The 17,928-nt window shown below is 36.7% G+C and overlaps 1 protein-coding gene across 3 annotated transcripts in view; it reads left to right on the forward strand.

Moving 5' to 3' along the window:
- KIDINS220 (kinase D interacting substrate 220) overlaps positions 1 to 17,545 on the forward strand; it is an 83,092-nt gene extending 65,547 nt beyond the window's left edge. For 2 of the 3 annotated variants that reach the window (XM_075086867.1, XM_075086868.1), the window contains 5 exons: positions 2,898 to 3,008; positions 10,397 to 10,543; positions 12,332 to 12,430; positions 13,574 to 13,822; positions 15,147 to 17,545. In XM_075086867.1, coding sequence (XP_074942968.1) covers positions 2,898 to 3,008; positions 10,397 to 10,543; positions 12,332 to 12,430; positions 13,574 to 13,822; positions 15,147 to 16,418 — 1,878 coding nt within the window. In that variant the 3' untranslated portion in view covers positions 16,419 to 17,545. The remainder of the gene's footprint in view (positions 1 to 2,897; positions 3,009 to 10,396; positions 10,544 to 12,331; positions 12,431 to 13,573; positions 13,823 to 15,146) is intronic. The other variant, XM_075086869.1, reaches the window with a different exon arrangement.
- Positions 17,546 to 17,928: the final 383 nt, after the last annotated feature.

Here is a 17,928-nt window from a genome sequence, read left to right on the forward strand (position 1 = left end):
TTCTGTCCAGTAAATGATTCCTGTCCTGTTGTCTTTTAAACATTCACTTGTGCTTAAGGAAGAAGCCTTGGAGCTGTTGGGGAAAAACTCTGTTTAGTTTTAAGAAATACAATTTTTTTATTATGTATGTTTCTGCTTTGTTCTTTAGATGCTCCTATATTATGGACCTTGAATTTCTGGTGAAATCTATTCATTTTTGGTTTAAAACCCCATTCTCCCTCTGTATAGTTGTAAAGGAAAAATTGTAGTCCCATTTAGCAGCTCTTCAACTTGGTGCTTTGGCTCTTGGTATAGGATTGTGCTGGACGTGTACCTTTTATCACTGTCTAAAGGCCTGGTTACAAGTTGGATTCAAGTTCAGCTTCTCAAAATTGCTCCTATCATGGATCATTGTGGAGATCATGTATCTTATGGGGAAGGTCAGAGCAGTAGGCAAGTCTGATTGGGATTTCCTAGCTGGGAACTAGAAATCATGGTACATGAAGACTTTTTTTGGAAAGAAGAGCAAATTCTTTTATATCTTGGAAAAAGAATAAGCATCACACTTATGCTTTATAGGCTATCTGCAAACAGCTCTACACTGGTTTACTTATATTGATCTCATGTTTTCGCGATACCCGTATTACTGTACTTCAAATGAAGACTGAGTCTGTAGAGTTCAAGCCTATAATGGAGAATTAATCCCACAGTTGGGAAGCAGTGGAGTAACTGAAGTGGGCTTGAGGTATAATCAGAAATTCTGAAAGAATTGTGGGATAATTGCCTTATTGGACAGATTTTTTTTCATTGCTTTGTAGTTCGATGACTCGCAACCAACAAACAGGTGCTTGCTGTGTTTCAGAGGATGGTCTTTGCAGTGAGAGCTAGGCACTTGAATGCGCTATGATCGTTAAGCATTTCATGCTTGGGGATTTTCCACATGGTTTAAGCTGTTAGTGGAAAACCGAGGCATTTAATTATTCTAGAAATAACATGAACCTTTTTTTTTGAGAGAGAGTTTCGTTTCCAGAAAATACCACAGAATCTGTGCCTTATGACAGTTGAATAGTTTTAAATCAATGAATTTTCTGAGTCATCTTATACTAACCAATAAATTTAAGGCAAAGGCTAGGTATTGGTTCTCCTACCTATTTGAAACAAAACAAACTTCCACATTTAGACTAATAGTTACAATGCATATCATCTCACTTCATATGTTGGAAGAGCATATGAACTTTGTGTGGTAGTTGAGTGAAAGAGTGTGCAAAGACTACCTCTAGCTAAGAACATGGAGCCATTTGTATTTTCCAGAAATTACTGAAAGTTGTAGCATACACCATCTAAGTAGTTGATACACACAGGAGTTTAAAGTTTAAGTCTCAGTTCATTTACAGCTGCTTCTGAATGGAGAGGATTTTTAGTCGTTATAGGCAAATCCAAAGTGGAATACTTCAACAAATTTTATTCTTCCTTCATATATTGGCCATTGAGTCATAAAATTATTTACTCTGTGCTGAATTTGGTGCAATAGACTACTCAGAATCTTGTCATGTGCAGAAACACAAACCAAATAGTATGTTCTGTTTTGCTAAATAGCTGGATAATACAATTTTTAAAATGTTATGTATAGAAACATCAGAAATCTGTAAGACAGCCATTATTATTATTGCACACAGACTTCTGTGTATTTTTTTAAGAACTGGGTAACAAATTGAAAGCAACAAGCACTAGTTCTACTTTCCTAAAGTCTAAAGGCTCTATTTCTTTCCATTACATTGCCTTGAAAGAGATAAGGAGATTAAAATCTTTATTTCAAAACCTAACTCAAATTCATGGGTAGGTCAAAACAAAATTTCACAATATTGGAGAAGCAGTTTGTACTTCCCAACTGCATTGCCAGTTGTGAGGTTCATAACTCTTAAATGCACGTTCGTGTACACACACACACAGAGGTTTTGTGGCATGCCACTGGGTAACATGAACTTCAGGGGACAGGTTTTTACAGTTGGTTTTAAAATTTGGAAGATTGGCGTGTATGGAGTCCTCTGTTGGAAGTATATCTGTAATTTTGACATCTCTCTATTATCTAGAAGTGACTTTATTAAAAGCCGGAGTTCTCATCTGGACCCTTTACACTGATGTGCTGATAAACACTATCTAAGTTTCCAAAAGTCTCATCTTCTTGAAATTTGTTAGTAAAAAAGGAACCTGGTTATAAAAATCATTATTAGAGTTAACTGGTATTTGTGGAGGAAGAAAGAAGTATTTCTATTCTTAAGAAATGTTTCTGATCTTTGTTTTATGATAGCTAACATTGTCCTTTAAAATGGTATTTGTATTGAACAATGTGCATTCACGTATTTCCAACCAAACAAAGCTCCAATATTGTCTGCTGTAGGAATCTATTTACAGATTTATAAAATCTAGTATTTGTGGAAGTCTCCGGATTGGTTACCACAAATACGGAAGTTCCAATGATGCTGTTACATATCATTTTCTTCTTTTGCTACAATTGTCTTCAGTATTATGAAACATTGTAAGTTTTACTGAGCCTCTAATTTGGGGTTTAGCAGGTCTGAGAGAGTGAAATTTTCAGAGTTATCCTTAAATGATCCTGTTCCCGTACTCAGAACAGATGTTAGAGTGTAGCTACCAAACCCACTCCAACTCTGTTCCTCCAGAACATTGCACCAGAGCACCCATTGGCGCTGAGGGATTTTGAAGAACTCACTCCAGAGCTTTTGATTGTTTTCTGTTCAATGCAAAAAGTGTAGAAAGCTGTTAGTAAATGCTGTTTTTCACTTTATTAAACTCAACTAGAGGATGTGGTTTGTTGAAATAAGTTTTATTTTATTATTACATTTTGATTTGTGTAATTGTTTGTCCCTTTTTTGTTACATTTTTTTTTTTTTCCATAGCCATTCTTTGCCCCATATCTTTACATGCCAAGGTATTACCCTGGCAGTTCTCATCTCATCTCACGTCCACCACTAAAAACGAATTTGTCCAGAGATCAGAACAATGGCCTAGTAAGTATTTTGAAGAATAATTCAAATACTAACCTAGACAATAAATATAGCAAGTAATTAAAATGAAGGTTATTATTGATGATTCACTATTAGACAAGTACAAGCTCTATGCTACAAATAGTTTAAGCAAAGGTGTTATTAACATGTAATGTAAAATGTATTTTGTTTTAACTTTGGTTTTCCTCTCTAATTTCTAATTCTAACATCCAGGTGTCAAGATTAGAGAAGTGTGACCTGTAATACTGTCAGGAAAATATTTTAATGAAAATGCTAGCTGTGCTAGAGTAAAGAAATTGACACAGTGTCATATTGTAAGAAAGAGTGCTGCTTGCAAATTTACATTCAAATTTTATAAGATAAATTATATCCTTTAATGTCATAGGGAATACTAGAAATTGGAAGGCCGAAGTAAAATGTTAAAGGGAATGTTTTAAATATTTAAAGTAAAACAAAATACATTTTATCTTAAGTATGCATTAGTTGTAGCTTGGTTTTGTAAGTACATATAATTCAACTTTATTTACACATTGAGAAGGAAAAACAAGCACACTTTTCTAGCTTCCTATACAAAAATAAAATTCCTATTTAATAGTATGTATTTTACGGACAGATGGCTGTTCAAACGGAATTAAGAACTAAGGAAAGCTAAAAAAGTAAAAGCTTCACTTGTCAATCAGTTTATTTCTACAATATTGATACAATAAGCAAAGCTATTAAAAGGTGGTAAAATCTTTAATCACTTAAGGAAAACAAATGTGTTTCTCTTGAACTATGTATTATTTTGAGATCAATCTCATTCACTGTTTACTTCATAATTTTTGTTGAGCCCTTGATCATTTTACCCAAACCATAATATTTTGTTGTTGTTAGGATGTTATCAAGGAGGATGCTGATGAGGGGCTTCCTTCACCCACAGACCCCTCAATGGTAAATGAGTAGTCATGTGGTGTGGAAATTTTAGCATCTCATTGCTTTTTCAGCAGTAATGAGTCTGCATTAATCATAACTGCAGTTCACTAACACTGCATCAGTGGCTTTGGTGGGCAAATAGAGTAGTTGAAAACTAATGTAGTTCATGAATGAATTTAAGAGCTAATATTTCACTTATAAGATGTATTATATTTTTCCCCTGTAGTTTCCCCTTGCCTTTCTCAGTAGCTGTGGTGAGCTTTCAGTAAAAAGTGTGTTGTGGTAGCTAAATGGTGTGAAGAATGACAGCTAGTCATTCAGTACTTAGATTTTTGGAAAGACGTAACTGTATTTTTTCTGCTTCAGTCAGCGCTCTCGCCTGATCCATATTACTTTAGTTGGTGACATAAAGCCATTACAGCTAACACAGTATAAAGCAACTTTTGATAGAAATTTAAAAAAAAAAATGCTGGTCATGAGCTTATTCTTGAGTCAGAATGCTAACATCTACCTTTTCCATGACTTGTTGTTTTATCCTAAGTATTCACATGAAGGTGTCTTCTTTATGGGTATCTGTTTTAACTCTAACTGTGGGAATTGATGGAAAATCATGATTTATTACTAAAGCACAGAGGTTAATATGATTGTCACCATTCTCTTAATACTTGCTGCCACTAATTGTTGGCAACAGTTACAGTTCCATCTCGGTTATTTTTTCTTCTAGTAAATAACTGCAAAAATGTCTTTCCATTGTTGTGCAATGAAAAGAAACCCTCACAAATTCCAGAACTATTTAACTGCACATAACCTTCACTGAGCACCCATGTATGGGCAATGCAATGGAAAATGTACCCTAAAGTTCTCTCTTCCAGGTCATTAGCTACCTTTTGTGTAGGGATATCTTCAGAGTAAGTTTTTCTGGTAGTATATTTTTGAGATGCTGATGATTTCCCTGTGCTGGATTCCTTATCTCAGTATCCCATCTTTTCCCAGTCCTTTGCAGCTTGTCAGTGCAAGGAGAAAAAGTAAGGCCTTTTGAGAAAGTAGTAGAGTGATGGCTGAAGTGTGAGTGTGAGAAGGGATGCAGGACTGGAAAAGTGGGATTTAATCTCAAGGCAAAGCAGTGAATGAGCTCCAACAGAAGACCTGGACCTGGTTGCTCTTCTGCTCGCTGTCCTGAGTGTGTATCTTAACACATGTAGGCTGCAGTTCCAAGCAACAATTTGAAAGACTCATCTAAGTTATGTAGTCTAGTGGCTGTAGGTAAGAAAATCCAGGAGTTAAAATATTAAAAGGAAACTTTATTTGAAATAATGGTAATGGAGGATATTATTAGATCTATTTCTGCGTTTAATTTATACTACTGTGAATCTGTGTGGTACACACATCAGATCATACACTTTTCTAAGATGTAGCAGTATATAACTACAGTGTAAACCTGAAATTTTGATTATTTTTTTTTTTAATTTATTGGGTAGTTTGCAAGAATGTTGTTAGTCAGGTTGTGGTATTAGAACAGAATAGACTATTTCAGTCTATTTTGAGACCAGTCATCCTGTATCAATAGTTTGGCTTCTGTGACCTACTATATTTGGATTCTGTTGCTGCTGATCAAACTTTTCTATCTCAGACTGTAGTTTAGTTTACTAAATGTATCAGACCAGATGTCAAACTGGTAAGTTTACCAATACCATCTAAGTAGCTGTATCAACATGAAGGTGCATTGCAAATTTTAGGGTACCAGCTTAAATCACTAATGAGAATAGGTTTGACTTAAGATGTCAACCTCTGCACGTCTGTGGTGGAGGCAAAAACGCATTTCTGCTGACTTTACTGTACAATCATTGGATTGTAGCATAACGAATATCTGTTAGTAGTATCTCCTGTTATGTTAGAATTGAAACAAGCATTAGCAGTGGTTGTCTCTGATAAACTTAATTGTGTGCTTTAGTTTGCATTGTTAATTATGGCTAGCTAGGATGCAGCTTGCTGCAATATGATTACTTTGTTTAGATACTGTTTTCATGCTGCATTGAATATATAATACCTTAAGATGTAGTATGTGTGCTTTGAATGAGAACTAACATGACTCAGAGCATGTAGTGTAGTTAAACATACAAAACTCATTAAGAACTGGAAGTGCTTTCCAAAAGTTTGAGCATGAATCAGTGTGTGTGGCATGGGAGTTTTCTTATAAGGATTTTCCAGGTGCTTTCATGTAGCATTTTTGTGCTTTGAATATTTGTTCTTAAAAGAAGCACCTTTTCAGTTCTGTGGGGGGTGGTGGTTTGCTTTTTGTTGGGAGTGGGGTGTGCTTAGATACAAGATTTCAAAATTTTTTGAGATACATTGGTGGTATAATGTGATTTTGAAATGGCAGGATAATGTTTCGTTAAAAGCAGGATTTTCCATCAGAAACATAGTGTAAAACCTTTATGCAAACAAAATACAGCAAGTGTTGCTTTTTTACAAGTACAAAATGGAGTGGTCTGCCACAGGAAAATAGTATTTGTATAGCACATACTAAATATATGTAAATGTATATGTATTCTGAAGGTCAGTCTTAAAAGTTTCATCACATTATGAGAATATCCTGTTTCTCTCCTAACACTGCTTTCCTCTGTTTACTTCAGAGCATGTCATCTGTATGTTCAACCTTTCTGATGTTGCTTTAAGCTGTTGTTTCTTTTCATTCTGTTTTGTCCTTTTTTCAAAGCTGTGTAAGTCTGGGTTAAACAAAAACAGACAGGTACAGCCATTTTCTGTGAATTATCATTCACTTCTTTCAGAGTCATTTCAGAAGCTATCATACTGGCACTTCATGCTGGGCTGTCTGTAAACTAATGCTCATTACTAGCCTTGAGGTTTGTTTTGACAAGCTGCTTTTAGCTTTTGCATGGCAAATACTTTCAGACTAATGTTCTTTAAGCATCTTTAACAAAACCACTAAGGCTGAAAAATGTGTCAGTTTAAGTACAGTTTTAATTCACTTACTTGATGACAGTATCCCTAAAGCTATTACATTACTTATTCTTTGGAGACTGCTTTTTATAAAGAATTATTTGGATTAATATGCATCTATTTCAAACAGTTCACACTCTAACAAAAATAGTCTAAATATTTAAATGCTTTTCTGCATTTTTTTATACACAGAAAGAAGAGTTTCTAAACTAACTCCTAATGCATGCAGGAAGAATGACTTGTTCTTGACTGTTAAAAAAATATTTTGATCTGAAGGAGGTCTGTTAAATTGGAAGTGTTTAAAACTTTCATTTATTTGTAGATGTATGATAGATAACGTATTTAATAGATTCAGAGAAGAAAGGCAATTGCTTACACACATTGCTTAGGGATCATTTATTATAGTAGTGCCACAATGTAATTTTGGCTATAATGGTTTCTTTTATTTTAATTGATAAGCTTTCTTTCAAAAAATAATTAAGATTTGAATTAACTTAATATCTTTTCTTTATTGATGTATTATCTAACTCATACCAATAGGAAATCGTGTGTTTATGGGGAAATGATAGACAAAACCGGTATTCTAGAGAAAAACTCAAAGTGATTTTTTTTTCACAGAGGAAAACCAGAGTTGTTCATAAAAGTGTAGTATGTGATAAATAGTTTCTGGATGAAGCATCTTCCTGTCCTCTTGGTCAGTGTGATGGTTGGCTTATATCCTTAACATGATAAAGATTTTAGCTGTGCTAAAAATCAGACTATATTAAGACCTAAATTTCCTCCTTCAGATGCCTAATATAATAACTACTCAGGTAGTGTAGGCACCTGATATGGGAGACGTTGCAGGATCTGAAAAGTAACAGGTCAAAGGAACAAAGGTTAGTGCCCCAGCTCTGTTCTCAGGCTAGTGTGCAAACTGCTAGGCTTAGATTCCCCACAACCTCTTGTAGTGTTCTTGAGTGAAGCTGATAGTTTTCCAGTTTTAAGTCCACTGCAAGAACATTTGGCAGAGAACTTCAGGGGATTACATGTAACGGCATCTAAACTTTGAAACTCAGAGTAGCTTAGCATGCCTGCCTCCCAGATCAGGATATGTCTGACAACAGTAAGTTAGAAATAACTCTGAGGTTAAATGGTAGTGGATAGTGGGGTTTTGGATTGCTGCCTTGGAATTAATCATAGAATCATAGAATCGTTAAGGTTGGAAAAGACCCTTAAGATCATCGAGTCCAACCACTAACCTATCACTGCCAAGTCCACCACTAAACCATATCCTCAAGCACCACGTCTACCCTTCTCTTAACTACCTCCGGGGATGGAGACTCAACCACCTCCCTGGGCAGCCTCTTCCAATGTTTGACAACCCTTTCGGTGAAGAAGTTTTTCCTAATATCCAACCTAAACTTCCCTTGATGCAGCTTGAGGCCATTTCCTCTTGTCCTATTGCTTGTTACTAGGGAGAAGAGTCCGATCCCCACCTCGCTACAACCTCCTTTCAGGTAGTTGTAGAGAGCAATAAGGTCTCCCCTCAGCCTCCTCTTCTTCAGACTAAACAACCCCAGCTCCCTCAGCCACTCCTTATAAGACTTGTTCTCCAGACCCTTCACCAGCTTCGTTGCCCTTCTCTGGACACGCTCCAGCACCTCAATGTCTGTCTTGTATTGAGGAGCCCAAAACTGAACACAGTACTCAAGGTGCGGCCTCACCAGTGCCGAGTACAGGGGCACGATCGCCTCCCTGCTCCTGCTGGCCACACTATTCCTGATACATGCCAGGATGCCATTGGCCTTCTTGGCCACCTGGGCACACGGCTGGCTCTTGCTCAGCCAGCTGTCAGCCAGCACCCCCAGGTCCTTTTCCTCCAGGCATCTCTCCAGCCACTCCTCCCCAGGCCTGTAGCGTTGCATGGGGTTGTTGTGACCCAAGTGCAGGACCCGGTACTTGGCCTTGTTGAATCTCATACCGTTGGCTCCGGCCCAATGATCCAGCCTGTCCAGGTCCCTCTGTAGGGCCTTCCTGCCCTCCAGCAGACCAACACTTCCACCCATCTTCGTGCCGTCTGCAAATTTACTGAGGGAGTTGAATAAATAGTTGAATAAGTTCTTCTTAAATATCCTGGTTTAGATAATTCAGATATGGTAAGTGCCATTCTATGTGATAATCCTTGGTTTTCATAAGCAATATATTCAGATCTATAAATTTAATATTTCAGAATTAATATAAATTTGAAGTAATTAAATAAAAATGGAAAGAAGTATTGCAGCTATGAAAACAATCTCATTGGTGATTTGAGGAATATAGTAAAACTTGATTAATTGAACTCTGGATAGTCAAAATATACTTTCGCTTCCCAGGATTTATGCATGTGATGATGAGCGTTGAAGCTTTAGAAGCTCTTGTGCATCCTCCCAAAATTAGCTTTGTTTGGTGCCTGGTCTGCAGTGCTGAATCCAAAACTTCATGTTCAGAAAAAGGGGAGAGCGCAACCTCCTTCCCAGGAGGAGGGTGTTACAGTATTTCATAGCTGATAGAACTGGCTCTGATTTTGCTATTAGGCATTTGGAATTACTAGCATAATTGTTTCGAGCTTTGCACTTTGCTCCTACTTAATGCACAGGTCCCCATCCAGGGAGAATGTGGGGTTTTTTGAGGCCATACTCTCTTAGTATACTGACTGCCATACAGATTAATTTCTTTTGGTTTTCCACACTTTCTTTGAAATCCCAGAAGCTGGCAACATTAACAGGGCAACTTCTGTGTTACAGACTTCTGTGAATAATTTCTACCCAAATCTTGCCAAAGTTTGAGATACATGAAGCATCCTCATAGTACCTTAGAGGGCAGTGGCACTACTGCTCTGTGTTTCTGTACTGCGTTACACAGCTCCTTGGCTGATATTACATGAATGGAGCTGAAGGAGCCTCTGGAAAATGGACGGATGTTGCTAAAATTACCCAATTAATCCATGTAATTGAGGAGTTATAGTTTAGGTCATCTTTGTCTGATACTAAACCAGGAGTTTTTAAGGCAGGAAGAGCTAAGTTGTATCTGCATTATTAAAAAAACAAAGCCAAACCAAACAAAAAAAAACCACACACAAACACCAAAAAAAAAAACAAAAAACAAAAAACCAAACCCAAAAGACCCAAAACCAAATTAACTAGTGAAATCAGGGGGAAAGTCTGAGTAAAGGTGCATATGAAATTGATTAACCCTTACTTAATGTTTCTGATTTTTATGTTGCTTTTCTTATTTTAAGGAAATTATTTGAGAGTTATTTTCTCACATAAGCAGAACTCAAGATGCTGTGGGTTTTCTCATATAAATACCTACAATAAATGTTTCCCAATATATAGATATTCTGATATTAATTAAAAATGCCCATGCATTCCTATTCTCATTTTTTAATTTTAAAATGTAGTTGAACACAGCTTGATTTTTTTTTTTGTTAGTGTGTGTTGGGAAATTCTGGTTGTACTGAGTATTTGAACACGTGCACATTTTGTCACTTCTTACAGGGAGCGGGAGCAGGCACAGGATCGACTGCAGGAGTATCACATGTGTCTCTGAGCGCAATGAGTGTGGAAGCTGTGTGTGAGAAGCTAAAGCAGATAGATGGCCTGGACCAGAGCATGCTACCACAGTACTCTGCAACTATAAGAAAGGTATCAGCTGAATTTCATTAATTAATTAATCTAAACATGGAGATAGACCAGGAAAAGCTAATATTTAGTTGCCTCCTTTCTTGAAAATGTTTATTGAAACACATCAAATGTCAAAACAACATCCTAACTTCTATGCCTGCAAAGTTTGGAGGACGTTTTAATATAAACATGTTTTTTTTCAGAGAAAACGCTCTCTCTCAAGAAGGAAAAACAGACTCAGAAATGTAAATCCTGATGAGGCTGGTTATTTTGAGAAAAGAAGCAAGAAAAACGTTTTCAAAATCACCATGTGTAGATAAATAGGGTTGCAAATGTGTTCTATATTCAGGTAGCAACATCCCCCCCTTTCTTTTCCCCCCTGAGAAATTGGCACATCTCTTCTGTTGTAAAGAGTGGTGAAGATGGTTCCATTATTCTTATCACATTCCACATCTATTTCCTTCAGAAAAAGGCCGCTGTACATTTTCGTTACTGTTTTTTTCTCTGAGACATTAGCACAATCATTTTTGTCATTATTACTTTTTTCCACCATTCTGTGTGCTCCTTTTACAAAGAAAGAAGAATACGAAGGTTGTCATTAGTGAACGTTTTTGCCGAGCTCGCTTTGTCCCAATTACCTATGATGTCTTAAAAAATACAGGAGGATGTTGATTCAAGGATCGAGAGACAGGTTTATCATAGGAAGCTTCAGCAATGTTGCTTAAAGCAAGAAGCAGGATGTCAGATTGCAGCTCATTAAGTGTAGCTGCAAAGAATTCCAGTTGCTCCGGTGGCTCTAGAGTGCTAAAAGAAGGTGCTCATCAGTTATTGCTAATGAGATTCCTTTTATTTATATTCTTGCATTTCTTACTACAAGTGATATCGTGTAAAAAGGAAGAATGAAAATGCCTCAGCCAGGTCTTTTTTACTGGATTGAGTAAGACCGTCTGCTGGGATCTGGGAACAAAACCACTGAGATCCCTCAGACTGAGCAGAGCTCTTAACTTGGGTATTCCATTTTGTGGCTACTCTCCCAAGACATGGTTCCTCTTTTATGATCTGTCCATCTACTGATACATGGTATAAAGAGAAATACCTCTCACTGTTATGTGATGAAAATTGTTCTGTATTAAATTTGGTGCTGTTGGAAGTTAAGCACTATATAAACATGCCTAACATAAGGAATCACCTTCCTGAAATGTAGATGGTGTTTAGGCACTTCTGGTTGACCTCTGAATGATGATGAAAATTAGGAAGAAGTCTAGTCTTCTAACCCTGGGTATTTCTGATGATGGGAGGAATGTCAGCCTATGTTTATGCAGGGAGGGAACTTGATGGGGGTCATTCTTGATCTTAGATGCCACAAACCAGGGGTCAGATGATGCCTAGGACTTAACTGATTATCTTCAGATACTTGGGTGTCTGCAGTCCATTTGTGTCCTGAGTCTGAGAAAAGTAGGCAGACGAATGTGGTTTATTGTCTGTGAAATCTTCTACCACTGATGTGTTGTTTCCTTATGTCTGTTTATAGAACACAATCATACCACCTTTCATATGCACATTTTTGATGGGTTTAATATTTTCATTTTTTCATTACACATAGGTAGTTCTTGTCCATCAGCAATCATCAATAAATACTCTTTTATTATTAATGTGTTTAGTATATAGGATTCGACTTAAGAGTGATGTTGGGGAATTTCACTAGTAGCCCCCATCAATATATCCAATTTTAATTACCTTTTCAGTTTATTACTGCCATGCTGTAAGTCTTGTATCAGTAATTTACATTATTTAGCTTTATTGTTTTAGGCAAATATAAATGGCCGTGTCTTGGCTCAGTGCAACATTGATGAACTGAAAAAAGAAATGAATATGAATTTTGGTGATTGGCACCTGTTCAGGAGCATGGTAAGACTTTCTCCTCAGTATTCAGGTCATCATAAATCAGTATTTTTCATTATGAACCTTATCTTTTTCTTTCCTGTTGCTATATTGTTATTATAATCTTTAAGATTATAAGTATCATCTTAAAACATGCATGCATTTATTATTTTGTTACTTTGTCTTTTCGTCTTAAGCACTTCAATGAAGAACTGGTTGCCTATGATTTATTGTGATTATTAATTGATTGTGAACTCTGAAGTTTTGCCTTATCTTTTTATAAGATCTGCTTTTCCTGCATGGGTTCCCTTTTCCCTTTTTAAATTTGCCTATTTTAATGAAATTGTCAGAACTTAATTCTCTTTGAAGCCTCTGTCCTTCTGTTAAAAGTTAGGGACTTCAAAGTATATTAGTATGTGGAAGTGGGCAGCCGGGCTGTTAGAGATGATGGCACACAATGGCATAAGCATTATTTTTAAAGAAACTTAAGCTAAAACTCAAGCCAATGCGATAGATGTACAATATTTGATTGACACATGCTTATGTAGTGCAAGAATGCTGCATTGCGTGCTGTTATTGAAGCGTATATATAGATATCTAATTTCCTCCATTTCCCTCCTCCCGGTTTGAGAGTAAATGACAGTTTTACAGTGAGGGTTATGCATCGCAGAGAACTGTGTTTTCTCTTAAGTATTTTTAGTACATTGCCAGTTTTATTTTTGACAATAACAGTATGTCTCTCAACTGCTAAATCAGTCTTGAAATTGCTGAGAATTACAAGGTGAGATTTATTGTTAGATTCAGGTTGATAAAGCTTATAAAACATGTCTGGTTTTGCTTTTAAATTTGTAATTTATCACTTAGTTTTACAAGAATTTGTGTTTTGTGGCATATGAGTTCTTTTAAGGGTCTGAGCAGTAATAAAAATAATTCGTAAATACAAAAAAATTCTTAAATATTAAAATGTGATTTGCAGTAAAAGACAATGAATGCATTAGATCTGTGAACAGATTTTTTTCTTCGTACTCCTCCGTGATCACAACCACATATGCAAGTACGCTTCTACAGATGTGTATTCCTTGTTCCTATTTTTAATAAATTCTTCTTTAACAATTTTGAGAACTTCTGTTCATATAATTATACTTCTACTGTCTCTTCTTGTGTGTTAAGATACTTGAAATGAGAAATTCGGAAAATCAGGCTGTTCAAGAAGATCCTCGTGGAACAACTGAGCATGTTACCACTGCGATGCCTCATAGTGAACTTACTCGTCGTCCTGTGCATAACACTGAGTTGCCTCACACGGAGCTTACAGGGCTTTCTGGTCAAGCTCCCTACACACTTAACTTCAGCTTTGAAGAACTCAACACAATTGGTCTTGATGAAGCTCCTCCACGCCATAGTAACTTAAGTTGGCAGGTATTTAACAGAGAAATGTGTATTCTGCTTGCTTACCTGTATAGTAAAGGGTTTTTTCCATTCTTGGATTCAGACAGGTCAAGAAATAAGTCTGCTGTGACAGTTCAGGTCCTTTCAGTTCTCAGACTTCTCAAAGGCCAGTTTTGCAGAGATGTAAACTCTAACCACGCTCTGTGAGTCTGTCTTTAGTCCTTGACATCTGAAAACTATTAATCTGTTCCGGCAATTGCTTTTCAAGAGGAAAGTTCAAAGCTATCATGCTTTTCTCATCTACCTTAGGGCAGCGTCCTGCAAGATTGCTGTTTATCGTAGTGTTCGGACTTTGTGCATGAAATAGGTTAGCTGTGTGCTAGCCAGATGTTATGCTATTCAAAGGGTTACAGATCCATGAATTGGGTTTTGTCTAAACAAACTACAGTCCTCTGTGATATCAGAGCCTCGTCCTGACAATGCATAATCTATTCATAGACTCCAGAGCTGTGACATCCTTCTTGAGCTATGGTTTCTGCCATAAGTTATGCTCAGTTTTCTTCTGTACCTTATGAAATCACCCCAAGTGTGTGCTTTTCTTTTGTCCTTTTTAAGAAATAAATCAGTTGATACCTAAATAGTGATTGAAATACAAAAACAAAACAAAACAAAAAACCCAAACCAAACATGTAGCAGCTTTTTTATGTCTGGAAGTATAAATTAGAAAATCTTGAAGGTGCATCAAAATAGGAAGACACCCCAAATTACTAGCTATAGGTGATATTTTTAATATTCAAAATTATAACTGAAAAGAGGTTTGGGATATATATATATACCAGAGAGAGATTTTTTCTGAAATCAGCTATATGCAGTGGAATTTTGCCAGGATATATTGAAGTGTGTAGGATGGGGATCTTCTAAAAATGTTTTTGAGACATGTTCAGCATTTACATGAACTCTTGCTGTCTTTCTAATATAAAATGCTAATTTTGTAAATGTACAACAATGTATTAGAAAAATCCATCTTGACGTACAAATTCATTTGTTAAAATTACATACTCAAAAGAGTTAGCCTCAAGGCCACTGGTTACAATGTGGAAATCTTCTGTTATGGGACCAACAATAAGGATATTTTGTAAGTTCAGTGAATGTGTATGTGATTGCATATATATTACTATAGTAAGCATATCTTAATTATAGCATTGACAATTTCACTTGCATAATCTATTCACAGCGACAAAAAAAAAAATCATTTAACCGCATACTTGGTGCTTTGAGTTATTTAATTTAAAAAGATCAGTAAAAGTAAAAAATCATTTAACTGTTATCTCTCTCTGTTCTTTTTTTTTTTCAGTCACAAACTCGTAGAACTCCAAGTCTTTCAAGTCTTAACTCTCAAGATTCTAGTATTGAAATATCAAAGCTTACTGACAAGGTCCAGGCAGAATACAGAGATGCATACAGAGAGTATATTGCTCAGATGTCACAGTTAGAAGGAGGTGCCAATTCTACTACAGTAAGTGGTAGGTCATCCCCTCATAGCTCAAGTGCTTTCTATATGGGGCAGAGTACATCAGGGGGTTCCTTGCATTCCAGTGCAGAACAGGAGAAAGGAAAAGATGGTGAACAGAAACAAGATGATGGAAGAAAGTCCTTCTTGCTGAAGAGGAATGATGTTGTTGATTACAGTACATCAGGTGTTTCTACTAATGATGCATCTCCTTTGGATCCTATTACTGAAGAAGATGAAAAATCTGATCAGTCTGGTTCCAAGCTTCTCCCAGGAAAGAAGTCTTCAGAAAGAACAAGTATTTTCCAGGCTGCAGATTTAAAGCTTAAGGGAGTTACTCTCCGGTATCAGAAACTTCCAAGTGATGAAGATGAGTCGGGAACTGAGGAATCAGATAATACTCCGCTTCTTAAGGAAGGTAAAGATAAGAAAACAGATGGCAAAATAGAGAAGCAGCCCAAATCTCCAGAACATGGATCTGAACCTATTAGAACCTTCATCAAAGCAAAGGAATATTTGACAGATGCCCTTTTGGATAAAAAAGATTCATCTGACTCTGGTGTAAGATCCAACGAAAGTTCTCCAAATCATTCCCTCCATAACGAAGGAGCAGATGATTCACAGCTTGAAAAGGCGAATCTCATTGAGCTTGAAGATGACAGTCACAGTGGAAAGAGAGGAATTCCACACAGCCTTAGTGGCCTTCAAGATCCAGCTGTGGTTCGCATGTCTATTTGCTCAGAAGATAAGAAGAGCCCTTCTGAAAGCAGCTTGATAGCAAGTAGCCCAGAAGAGAACTGGCCAGCTTGCCAGAAAGTCTATAATTTAAATAGAACCCCTAGTACAGTAACCTTAAATAATAACAGTGCTCCAAGTAATCGAGCGAATCAAAATTTTGAAGAAATACAAGGTATCAGAGATTCACCTCAAATTATCCTGCACCCTGGCTCGGGTTCCAATCCAGCTGTGGTTCAGAATGAGAACCTGAAGAGCGTCGCTCACAAGCGGAGCCAGCGTTCAAGTTATACCAGGCTTTCAAAAGATTCATCAGAGCTCCACACTGTTACGGCCTCAGAAGGGGCTGGATTTGGAGAAGAAAGAGAGAGTATCCTGTAAAAAGCAGCCAGGCTAAAACAGAGTATGTCCACGAATTGTAGCTTGCTTGGAATCCTTTGTCAGTGTGTGTTTACATTAAGCTCTGTAGTTCAAGCTTTCAGTATTGTAATAGAGGGTCTTGATTATTTTAAGTCATTTTCTTGGAAAGAAGTAGTAATTTTTACAAGAAGCAAATTACTTTAGACCTTCCCCACATATAAAAGCAGTACTTGCCAGCATGGAAACCAGTTCTTTGTTAAGACACTGTGCAAAGGTTTGGTATGGGGCAAATGTTACAGAAGTATGTATGGGTTAATTATTACAATTATTATGTGATTTTACTTTTCTGTTGGGATATGGATTACTTATCCCTTCTAAGCATTCCAGTTAAATCTGCATACTTGCAAGTAAAGTTAAGACTGTGCATCTTTGCCATGTGATGCAAGAGATGCCAGGAGATTAAGTATCACAACCTGTGACACCCTTATCAAACTTTGCGTTAATTAGCAGATTGATGTATGCAACATATCTTACGTATGTTGAAATTTAAGTGTTGCGATACCTGTTTGGCTGTATGTACACTTTTACTCTCTCTATGTTCAGTAATTGCTGTTGATTTTGTGAACTTTAGGTAGAGTGGTGATAAGGTTTGTAAGGAACGTTGTCTTGATGTGTCATTAGAATTGGCAGTTATTTATAAGGTAATACCTTATCATTGATTTGGTGGCTCCGTTATTTATTATAGGTACATAATTTTGCAGTCACTGGTCTAAATAGATGCAACCGCCTGAGCTCCATTAAAATATTGTAAGGTTAAAGTGTGAATGGGATGTCTGAACTTAAGGAGCATCTGTTGCTGTGCGTGATCTTGCCTTGGTACAGTGTTTATCATTTGGTTATTAAAAGAAAAATAAGCAGTGTTTGCCATTTTTTAAATAATGCATACTTTTTGGAATCTCATCAGAACTGTATGCCAGCTTCTTTATTTCTGAAGTACAGTGTTTGAAGACTTTTATGTCATCTAAGTAACGTACCTGAATGTTGTTGTAGCAAATACTTGTACTGTCCAGTGAAATGTGCATGTGTTTGAGGAAGAATTGTTCAAACTAGACTCTGGTAGTACAAGGAGAATAAAAAATAAATTGGCATGTTGGGTTTGTGTCCAAATTTCTATTTATTGTGGCATTTTGTTTCCCCACTTGATAAAAATGTTACATCCACGTTGTTTGGGTTAAAGTACTTCACGGATTTAATTAAAAAGAATGCATTAAAACAATATTATTCTTAATGCAATGCTAAATAACCATCAAGTATAAAAATACATTTGATAAATAGAATTGCCAAAGCAGATGTTTCTAAAGGAAATGCTGTGAGCTGCAGAGATGTGGCCATCTCCCGCCAGTCCAGAGCATTTATCCTGCTGTCTGTGGCAATTAACATGTGCTGGTAGTTGTGCACAGCTTTGTTTCTGTCCGAGTGTATCTCCAACCAGATGCCTCCAGCAGGACATGTGGTGTGGCCTTTGTTATCC

Source organism: Phalacrocorax aristotelis, chromosome 3 (assembly GCF_949628215.1).
Source record: "Phalacrocorax aristotelis chromosome 3, bGulAri2.1, whole genome shotgun sequence".
Classification (NCBI taxonomy): Eukaryota; Metazoa; Chordata; class Aves; order Suliformes; family Phalacrocoracidae; genus Phalacrocorax; species Phalacrocorax aristotelis.